Source organism: Diabrotica virgifera, chromosome 7 (assembly GCF_917563875.1).
Source record: "Diabrotica virgifera virgifera chromosome 7, PGI_DIABVI_V3a".
NCBI classification, from domain to species: domain Eukaryota; kingdom Metazoa; phylum Arthropoda; class Insecta; order Coleoptera; family Chrysomelidae; genus Diabrotica; species Diabrotica virgifera.
In genome coordinates, this window is record NC_065449.1 from 197,826,430 (window position 1) to 197,838,476 (window position 12,047).

A 12,047-nucleotide genomic window follows, 5' to 3' on the forward strand; every position below is an offset into this window, starting at 1 on the left:
TATAGTTTAGCTCTCCAGGCCTAGAAGGGCCATGGCTTGGTTTACTATTCCTTTCCAATCTCTCCTATTTGCTGCTTTATTTTTCCAATTTGTGATTTTCAGTTCCTCTATGTCTTTTTCAACACCTTTCTTACATCTGGTTTTCGGTCTACCTTTCTTCTTCTTTCCTCCTATTCCTCCCGTTAGTATTCTTTTGGGAAGTCTCGTGTTTGGCATCCTTTGGATATGTCCCAACCATATCAGTCTTTGTGATTTTATGATCCCTACTATGTTTGGTTCACCATACATCCTCTCCAGTTCTACATTTGCTCTTCTTATCCACATTCTGTTCCATATCTTTCTGCCAAATATTTTCTTAGGACTTTTCTTTCCCACATTTTAAGCATGACTTGCTCGGATTTGTTCATCGTCCATATTTCATTGGCATACAATACTATAGGTCTTATCACTGTCTTGTATATTCTTATCTTAGCCCCTCTAGATATGTTCTTATTTCTTAATAAGTTGTTTAGAGCAAAGATACAACGATTAGCAGCCATAATTCTCGCTTGGATTTCTTCTTTTATATTTGGTCTCCTAGTGAATGTCGCTCCTAGATATTGGCATCTCTCTACTTCTTCGACTCCATATATTTTTGCCTCTGTGTTCATTGTCAGATATTGTCCTTGTGGGTATTCTCGTTCTGTCATTCCATATATTTAGTCTTATCTTCATTTATGTATATCCCTTTCTTTCTTCCTATCGACTCTAGTCTTTTTAGTATTTCTTTTAATTCTTGTTTAGGTACTTCTAGCTATTAGTACTATGTCATCAGTGAATGCCAAGCATTGGTGTTTTCGTTGGTATACAAGTCCTGTCCTGTTAATTTCGGCTTATCTGATGACCATTTCAAGAAGGATACTGAACAACAATGATGACAGTGGGTCTCCTTGTCGTACCTCTTCACTGACCCTAAACTTATCTGTTTCCTTTCCATTTATTTTAACCCTGTTCTCTGTTTCTCTGAGTGTAACTTTTACCATCTTTATTAATTTTTCACTAATTCCAATTTCACATAGTGCTTTGTATATTTCTTTCCATTTAACTCTGTCAAAAGCTTGTTTAAAGTCAATGAATAGGGCCATTGTAGATTTTTTCGTATTCGTAGCTTTCAGCTTCTATCTCACGCAGCAGGAAAATTTGATCCACCGTGCTGCGTCCTCTTCTGAATCCACATTGATATTCTCCTATGTCATTATCTATTTTTTGTGTTATCTGGTCTTTTATATATACTGCAAGTATTTTATATGCAAACTTTAGTAGGGCTATTCCCCTGTAATTATGGCATAAACTTTTTTCGCCTTTTTTGTGAATTGGACACAGTGTGGCTTCAGTCCATTCTTTTGGTATGTGTTCTTGTTCCCAAATTTCTTTTATCAGCTTTTCCAAATGCTTAATTAGTACTGGTCCTCCATATTTAAACATTTCAGCTGTTACTTCATCCTTACCTGGGTTCTTGTTTTTCTTTAGTTTCTTTATTATTTCTTTTATGCCTTTTTCATTAGGCGGTCTTTCCTGTATTTCTTCTTGATCAATATTTTCATTCGGTTCTTCTTCTTCTGCATATTCTGTTGTGGGAATTTCATTTAGAAGCTCTTCGAAGTATTCTCTTCATCTGTTCAGTATTTCTTCGTCGCTTACAAAGTTCCTTCCATTTTTGCTTTTGTAGTATACAGGTTTCTTTTATAAGTTTCTAATTTCTCCATTTTTATAGTTTTCTTCTATGCATTTTAATTTGTCTTCGTTGTACTTTCTTTTCTTTGCTCTTATGATTCTTTTAGTTCGTTTTCGTTGTTCATTGTATTTTATCTCCATTTCTGGTGTTTTCACTTGCATCATTTTGAGTCTTATGAAAGAAAACTAATATCCCTAAATATTTAATCAATTTTTTCAACCTACTGCTGAGATCTATGTTATTCTTATTGCGTATCTTACATAACTTAAAGAAGTGTATTCATTTTGCATGTGCGGTAATAATTACAATATTTTAGTCACCATATAATATACGAGTATTAAAGATATTTGGTTTCTCTACATATCCTAAAGATAACATCAGTCATACACAATGGTAACATTGTCAAAGTTACAACCTTTATTGCCATTTCATTTCCTGAAAAGTTTAATTACAATATTCCTTTGAGTATTTACAAAATATCATGATATAATATTCTTTTTTTGGAGTGCTCTCTTATTCGTCTGGCAGATTTTAGCTCTATTACTAACCGCTAACTTACTAACTGTGACAATGAAGTGATGACGAAATATCATTGTATTAAAAAAGATATTATGTTTGTAAACTAACGTCTTAGGATTTGGAGTCACGATATTTTTATATTTATACAGTGCTTACCTAAAGTATGAAAACACAAAGATATTTGTGACACCCCGTATAATATGTTGGTTTTGTTAAAACGCACGCACGCCAATGAACAAAAGTAAGGAATGTTGGCAGTTTTTTGGTGCATTAGTAAATTAATAAGTTAATATAGATCCATATTATATTAAGATTATAGAATAAGAATTGCTATAATTCTGCTAGGAATCTCCTAAGTAGTTTTTGATATCATAAAAATTAAACCTTTATTGGTCTTTATCTCAATATGTATAAAATGTGACATTCCTTGTTTTTCCCTGTACTCTTCATATGAGGGGTCAAGATTGTAAAATGAAAACAGAAGATTGTAAAATGTACGGTTGGTATTACTTAAAAAAACGCATGTTAATCGTATATCTCAGAAACTGTACATTTGGCACCGTCGCAAATATAAAATTATAAATCGTTAGTCCATCTAATATACATAACCAATATTTTGTTAATATACCATACAGGGTGTCACAGATAGCTTTATGGTTCCATACTTTAAGCTCGCACTGTATCTGTACAGAGTTTTTGCACATAGTTTGAAATATCGTATACTACACTCACCGGCACAAAATTCCGCCACCCAAAATTTTTGATTAAGTTTGACAATCTATAACTTTATTAATTGTGCTCCGATTTTGAAGATTCTTGCATCAGTTTGTAGGTACATGTATTGATGCCTTTTGTTATTATTCCGGTAACAAAATTTTTTTTCTTCTAATTTTAAAAAATTCTGTGGAAAAATTGGATGGCTCATTTTGTTTCATACTATTTTTGTATTATTCTGGAGGTATCACCAAAGTTTTGTTTTTTGAATTATCCGAATATCTCTTTTCTTGTAAGAGCTGTAAATAAAACACTGCTTTGAAAGTTTATTTGATTAAACATATCAAGCGCACTAAAATTAACAAAACAAAACAAAATTAGCAACAAAACAAAACAATTCAATAGCAGGTATGTCCACCTCTTGCAGCAACGATTGCTCGCAATCTGTTTAGCATCGAATAAAGATGTGTTATCCTTGCCTGGGGAGTAGCTCGATACTTCTCTACCAGGGACATAACTACCAAATTTTCCGGAGGCCCACGATGACGCCGAATAGCTCTTTTAAATCATCCCATAAATGCTAAATAGGAATGAGATCTGGGCTGCATGCGGGCCATTCTAATCTTATCAATTCAATCTCTATTTTATGAGTCAATCAGTGTTTTTATTTACAAAAAATGGTACAGCTCTTCCAAAAAAAAAGCGATATTCGGAAAATTCAAAAAACAAAATTTTACTGATGCCTCTGGGATATTATGACAGGACTATGAAACAACCCTAACAACACAAAACATTCCAGGAATGTACTATCAAAGTTCTATTAATGTTTGAATGTACTGGACATTCAAGGAACATTCGGTGAATATCTGATTAAGTTATTCGTGGAATGTTACCACAAGACATTCTATGAACATACTACCAATGTCCTATATTTTAAGAGAGGCCATTTACTATTCAATTTGCATTCATTTTCAAATTTGCTGCGCGTGTATATGTATTTAGGCAATCCAAACCACGTGACTTCTGGTTCTGGTTGGCATGGCATACAGGTTACAGAGGTTATGTTTGTAATATCATTTCATTTCATCATTTCACTGTTTATCGTCATATTTTGGATTCATTTTAATTTCGTTTGCTGTATTTTGTGAACTTTATAAACTTTACCACACTGCAAAGTGATTATTTAAGGAAATTATTATTGGAGACACCAGATGTTTGGAGAAAGGTAGGGCAAACAATTTGTATCAATGTTAATTTTTCTCTGATATTTATCAATATTGATGAATTTTGCAAGCAATACCATTATTTCTTTTATTGTTTTAGATATTTATTGAAGCTGAAAATAATTGGGGATTTAGATCCATATACAATTCAGTCAGAATTGAATTTTACCATAAAGTGCATTCCACCAAATTACTATTATAGATATTATAGATGAAAGCATACAAAAGCCTTCAGGCACATAAATATTTTACAGCTGGATTTGTTTTTAAAGTTGGAGTAAAGTTGGAAGTCACAAGCAACAACTTCGTAAGTACCTACAAGAATATTGAGGAAATCCAGCTCCTGGATACTACTGGGCAAACTAGAAGATTGAAGAGGACAAAGCCTTTTGAACTAGTTTGAGTGATAGTGAAAAGCAGAGCATAATGCTTGTGTGCATGTGTATGTTAGAATAGTGCGGTTAGAAAAGCAGAGCATAGTGCTTGTTTGCCTGTTAGATTAGATAAGAGACGCTATGGGTAAGCTCTTCATTTTAAGGAACAGTAGTAATTTAGGTTAAATTAAAATTGCTCATTGGTCAGAGTTATGACCAGATTGTAATTCTAATGAACAATTCAATACAATGAATCGTCATCGTAGTGATGATTATGGAAAAAATATATGACAAGATTTTGTGCAATAAAAATGTTTATATTTATCAAGGATGTATTATTTGGTATGGCTACATATACAGTCGGAAAAATGAAAGAATACTCATGAATGAACATAAAACACGCTGTATTTTCCTGTCACCGTGTCACAAAGAAAATTGTCCAGTGCAAGAATAATTACTACATGTACTTGTGCTGACCAGTTTTTTGTGTGACACGGTGACAGGAAAATACAGCGTGTTTTATATGTTCGTTCATGGGTATTCTTTCATTTTTCCTACTGTACTTCTGGTATATCGTCGGTGATGTGACAATACCTCCTATCTGCTTTTTCATGAATTTTGTAGGAGATGAAAAACTTGTTTGGGCCACCTCGTGTTTTCATATATTTTTTGATTTGTTTTGTAGTAAATTCAACTATCTATTTACTACAAAACAAGTCAAAACTTACGTATGAAAACAGGAGGTGACCGTAAAAAATGTTTTTCGTCTCCTGCAAAACTCATGAAAAAACATATAGGAGGTATTGTCACATCACTGACGATATATTTCAGATAATGTCTAAAAAATATACTTTGAATGTCCTAAGAACATTCATGGAATGTTTCAACAATACATTCAGTCTAAACAATATACTGTGAATGTTCAAAGAACATTCGTAGACATTCATGGAATGTTCCAACAAGACATTCAAGGAATGTTTAAAATGCTGACACAGCACTTTTCTGGGACTTTCCAGGGACGTTCGTGTGCTTTTGGGGACATTCCAGGAATGTTTTCAATGTCCTGTGTGTACCTTCTAGGAACATTCCTGGAATGTTTTGTGTTATTAGGGAAAATCAGCTATTCCATTTTTCCACAGAATTTTTTAAAACTAGGAGAAAATACAAGGCTTCCATTCACCCCCGTATAATGCTATCTAGGCAAAATTTTTTTATTATTGGAATATTAACAAACGACATGAAAACATGTACCTACAAACTGATGAAAGAATGTTGAAAATCGGAGTATAAATAATGAAGTTATAAATTGTCAAACTTAATCAAAAATTTTGAGTGGCGGAATTTTGTGCCGGTGAGTGTATATTACTATATCATGTTTTGTACGATATTTTTATATAATATAATTAAACTTTTCACAAATATCACGGCTTTAATCTACTCTAGGGGTTCATTGCCGTCTTATGTCTTATTTTTGTGGACTATTACTAAAATGTACACTGTGCTGAGAAAATCTAACGTCCGTATCAGAACCGGCTCGATCCGGATCAGTCTCCAAAGAATTTTGAGCGCGAGTAGGCTGTGGAGTTATCTGCGGGCTGACCTCAGGAGTTATGTGCGGAGTCCTTTGAGGAGTGTGCTGATGGTACCTTGAGGCAGTCCCTAGAACAAAAATCAAGTTTAATTAAACGGTAACATATTATTAAATAGTGTTTGTGGTGTTTTGATAATTATGATATTATGATATGAAATTATTTAAAATCAAGTATAATAATCTAGACAGAAAATACAGTATATTTCTGGGATATAATTAATAATGACGACATTGTTAAACATGGCACATAATTCAGTCCTCACACTAATGTTTAGGATGTAGATGTTTCGTTTCGGAAAACAAAAAAATCCAAAATAATCAGAAAAGTAAAACGTACATTTTATTACCCTTTGAGATTTTTGGTATTACTAATAATTTTTAAGTTATTTTGAAAAAAAAGAAATTTTTTTTCAAAATCACAATTTTTTTTTAGTTTAAAACCAATTTTTATTCAAAACTGAACAGTTTGAACCAATGAAACTTATAGATCATTATAAAGAATACATAAGCAAAGTAACTTGTGAAGCGGTAACGATTAATTTTATTTGGGATGCTAATTAGGAGGTGATTTTCGCGATTCTTTTTACCAAAATATAAAAGGAAGCAACAATATTTTTAGTGTAACTCATTTACTACTAATAATAGAAGTTCTTTTAAAAAACCAAAATAAACTTTTTTTAAACACTTTAAAAAAGTTATAATTAGTTTTCCCTAAAAATTGCTCCGTTTTTTGGTTAATTCACGTCGAAATATTCGATTTGAAATTTGACGAAGAAGAACCTAGTCCTCATTAGATACAACTCTGCTTCTACTGGGTCAACAGACTTCAAGCATACACCATTTATTTCACTTTTTTATAAGCTATATCTTTTGCCAGGAATACTTTTTTCGATAAAATACTTCCTTTTTGGGTTATTTGCGAAAAACCGTCCAAAACCACGCTTTTTTTGTTTAAAATGAACATATCGCACCCTCAGTGCAAGACTGCAGTAAGTCAAAATAAGTAAGTTTCGAGATAAAGACGATTTTCTTTATTTTCGTGCTAATATCGGTGAAATAAGACACAAGTTTTAAGAAAAATTAACATTAAATTATGATTTTGAATTCTTTTCAGCCTATATTACATTGACCAAAAATAGAAATTTAAATAAAATAATATTAATGCAAAAAAAATTAGGAATTTCAAAGTTACAACACTTTTGCACGGAAAAAATTGTTAATCACTACACATTTAGTATTAGAATTTCAAAGTTACAACAGTTTTGCACGGAGAAAATTGTAAAAAGTGTAGACACATTTACTTTTACAGTAAAACCTGTGTTACCGGCCACCTGTACTAACGGCCAGTTTAAAAATTCCCCAAACCAATTATGTATATCTAGACTACAAAAATTGGCAATACCGGCCACCTTTCTATATCGGTCAATAGTTCTTTCATTTTTAGTGGCCGTTGCTGACAGGTTCTCGTACATCATGTTGTGCCAAAATATTTTTATAAAAACTATGGTGGGCTTCTGGTATCATACCCGAATGGCATAAGTATACCAAATCTTTCTTTTTGGCTATTTGAATTTTTGGCTGTTCTTTGGCAAGTTTTCTGAGAATAGATATCTTTGACCTCTTAGTATAGTCAATACACAAGTTTTAAGATAACTGTTTTTCCTTTCATGAGAAAAAATACTTTTTGTTCGTAAATAATTAGTCTTAATTCATGTGGTTTTAATGCAATCTAACAAATAAATGGTCAAACGACATCGCACACATCTTATGGAAAATAAATATAATATCACACAAAGGACATAAAATTTACATGAATAGATTGGTCTCGAAAATCTTTGTTTATTTTCTCAGCCGTTAATGGATTACGTAGACACGCTGTATATTAAAATTAAACACCACAGATATATATATATATATATATATATATATATATATATATATATATATATATATATATATATATATATATCAAACAAATGAAATAGAGAATGTGGAAAAATCCCCTTACGAACAATTCACACATCCACCATTTCAGGTTGGGAAAAATTTCTTGAATAGAATCAAAGATCCAAACACCTGTTCTTAGAAATGTGTTTCGCCCTCTTCAACCTCTCTGGGCTTATCAATAAAGATGAGAGGTTGAATATCTTTAGACACATTCCATCAAAAAACAACATTCGAGACCCAGACATAGCAGGAGCGTATATCTATGCCGCATAATCTGACCATGACAGCCTCACGTTTTAATTCCCTAATTACTATAAGTAAAATATATGTTTGAAAAACAAAAACACAAAAGATGTAAATCTTTGAAACACACTCAGTGATCAAAAGATCTAAGTTATTGGTTTACCGACCAAACGTAACTAAATCAAACAAATGAAATAGAGAATGTGGAAAAATCCCCTTACGAACAATTCACACATCCACCATTTCAGGTTGGGAAAAATTTCTTGAATAGAATCAAAGATCCAAACACCTGTTCTTAGAAATGTGTTTCGCCCTCTTCAACCTCTCTGGGCTTATCAATAAAGATGAGAGGTTGAATATCTTTAGACACATTCCATCAAAAAACAACATTCGAGACCCAGACATAGCAGGAGCGTATATCTATGCCGCATAATCTGACCATGACAGCCTCACGTTTTAATTCCCTAATTACTATAAGTAAAATATATGTTTGAAAACCAAAAACACAAAAGATGTAAATCTTTGAAACACACTCAGTGATCAAAAGATCTAAGTTATTGGTTTACCGACCAAACGTAACTAAATCAAACAAATGAAATAGAGAATGTGGAAAAATCCCCTTACGAACAATTCACACATCCACCATTTCAGGTTGGGAAAAATTTCTTGAATAGAATCAAAGATCCAAACACCTGTTCTTAGAAATGTGTTTCGCCTTCTTCAACCTCTCTGGGCTTATCAATAAAGATGAGAGGTTGAATATCTTTAGACACATTCCATCAAAAAACAACATTCGAGACCCAGACATAGCAGGAGCGTATATCTATGCCGCATAATCTGACCATGACAGCCTCACGTTTTAATTCCCTAATTACTATAAGTAAAATATATGTTTGAAAAACAAAAACACAAAAGATGTAAATCTTTGAAACACACTCAGTGATCAAAAGATCTAAGTTATTGGTTTACCGACCAAACGTAACTAAATCAAACAAATGAAATAGAGAATGTGGAAAAATCCCCTTACGAACAATTCACACATCCACCATTTCAGGTTGGGAAAAATTTCTTGAATAGAATCAAAGATCCAAACACCTGTTCTTAGAAATGTGTTTCGCCCTCTTCAACCTCTCTGGGCTTATCAATAAAGATGAGAGGTTGAAAATCTTTAGACACATTCCATCAAAAAACAACATTCGAGACCCAGACATAGCAGGAGCGTATATCTATGCCGCATAATCTGACCATGACAGCCTCACGTTTTAATTCCCTAATTACTATAAGTAAAATATATGTTTGAAAAACAAAAACACAAAAGATGTAAATCTTTGAAACACACTCAGTGATCAAAAGATCTAAGTTATTGGTTTACCGACCAAACGTAACTAAATCAAACAAATGAAATAGAGAATGTGGAAAAATCCCCTTACGAACAATTCACACATCCACCATTTCAGGTTGGGAAAAATTTCTTGAATAGAATCAAAGATCCAAACACCTGTTCTTAGAAATGTGTTTCGCCCTCTTCAACCTCTCTGGGCTTATCAATAAAGATGAGAGGTTGAATATCTTTAGACACATTCCATCAAAAAACAACATTCGAGACCCAGACATAGCAGGAGCGTATATCTATGCCGCATATATATATATATATATATATATATATATATATATATATATATATATATATATATATATATATATATATATATATATATATATATATATAATATATATATATATATATACATCCTACTATCAATTTGGCATCGATACATTATGCATTTACCATCGATTTGGCATCGTCTTGCAAAGTGGCATCTGTATATCGATGCCACTTTACACTACCTTAATAACTTTATTCCTGTACTTGCTACCAGAAGTCTAATCAGCTCGGTAGTTAGAGATTTGATTCCTTGATGTTACTTTAATATATCAGCTTTCCTTGTTTACCTCTTACTAAGTTATATAAGTTTATTCCATAAAATGTTTGAGTCCAAAATGATCGTACAGTGAAAATATTATATACATTTAGTTCAGTGTTTTACCGTTTTGTCGCTGCCGTTATATACATGAAAACGTATATCCCACTTTCATTATCAATCATTTTGGCATCAGAAATTTGGCATCACTGTTGAATACAATATTATTCACAACGAAAAATAGACAATTTGAGAATGTATATATTATTTTCATAAAGAAATCAGTCTGGCATCATGTTTTATTGTTTTCACCCAATTTTGAAAAAATGTGAAAACTTTGTATTATCCACGTCCGTCTGTCCGTCTGTCTGTAACCACAACTCCTCCGTCAATATACCAGCTAGAATGACAAATAAGGTATCAAATGAAAGTTGATAATCCAAGGATGGTACTAAAGGTGAGATATTTGACCTTGGCGGTCTGTCCGTCGGTCTTTACGACCGCGAATATAACTCCTCCATCATTATACCAGGTAGAATGACAAATGAGGTGTCAAATGAAAGCATATAATCCAAGGATGGTACTAACGGTGAGATATTTGACCTAGGCTGTCTTTCCGTCGGTCCCTCCGACCGCAAATATAACTCCTCCGTCATTATACCAGGTAGAATGACAAATGAGGTGTCAAAAGAAAGCTTATAATACAAGGATGGTACTAAAGGTGAGATATTTGACTTAGGCGGTCTGTGACTCGGTCCCTCCGACCGCGAATATAACTTATCCGTCATTATACCAGGTAGAATGACAAATGAGGTGTCAAATGAAAGCTGATAATCCTAGGATGGTACTAAAGGTGAGATATTTGACCTAGGCTGTCTTTCCGTCGGTCCCTCCGACCGCGAATATAACTCCTCCGTCATTATACCAGGTAGAATGACAAATGAGGTGTCAAAAGAAAGCTTATAATACAAGGATGGTACTAAAGGTGAGATATTTAACTTAGGCGATCTGTGCGCCGGTCCCTCCGACCGCCAATATAACTCCTCCATCATTATACCAGGTAGAATGACAAATGAGGTGTCAAATGAAAGTTTATATTCCAAGGATGGTAATAAAGGTGAGATATTTGACCTAGGCTGTCTTTCCGACGGTCCGTACGACCGGGAATATAACTCCTCCGTCATTATACCATGTAGAATGAGAAATGAGGTGTCAAATGAAGGCTGATATTCCAAGGATGGTACTAAAGGTGAGATATTTGACCTACATGGTCTGTCCGTCGGTCCGTCCGACCGCGAGTATAACTCCTCAATCATTATACCAGGTAGAATGATAAATGAGGTGTCAAATGAAAGCTTATAATCCAAGGATGGTACTAAAGGTGAGATATTTGGCCTAGGCAATCTTTCTGTCGGTCCGTACGACCGCGAATATAACTTCTCCGTCATTATACCAGGTAGAATGACAAATGAGGTGTCAAATGAAAGCTTATATTCCAAGGATGGTACTAAAGGTGAGATATTTGACCCAGGCTGTCCTTCCGTCGGTCCGTACGACCGCGCATATAACCCCTCCGTCGTTATACCAGGTAGAATGACAAATGAGGTGTCAAATGAAAGCTAATAATCCAATGATAGTACTACAGGTGAGCGATTTGACCTAGGCTGTCTTTCCGCCGGTCCGTACGACCGCGACTATAACTTCTGCGTCTTTATACCAAGTAGAATGACAAATGAGGTGTCAAATGAAAGCTGATAATCCAATGATGGTACTAAAGGTGAGCGATTTGACCTAAGCTGT

The 12,047-nt window shown here is 33.6% G+C and overlaps 1 protein-coding gene across 1 annotated transcript in view; it reads right to left on the reverse strand.

Moving 5' to 3' along the window:
* Positions 1-2,024: 2,024 nt before the first annotated feature.
* The window catches only part of LOC114337576 (uncharacterized), a 62,953-nt gene continuing 52,930 nt past the window's right edge, over positions 2,025-12,047 (reverse strand). The window contains exon 8 of the mRNA XM_050655306.1: positions 2,025-6,203. Coding sequence (XP_050511263.1) covers positions 6,010-6,203 — 194 coding nt within the window. The 3' untranslated portion in view covers positions 2,025-6,009. The remainder of the gene's footprint in view (positions 6,204-12,047) is intronic.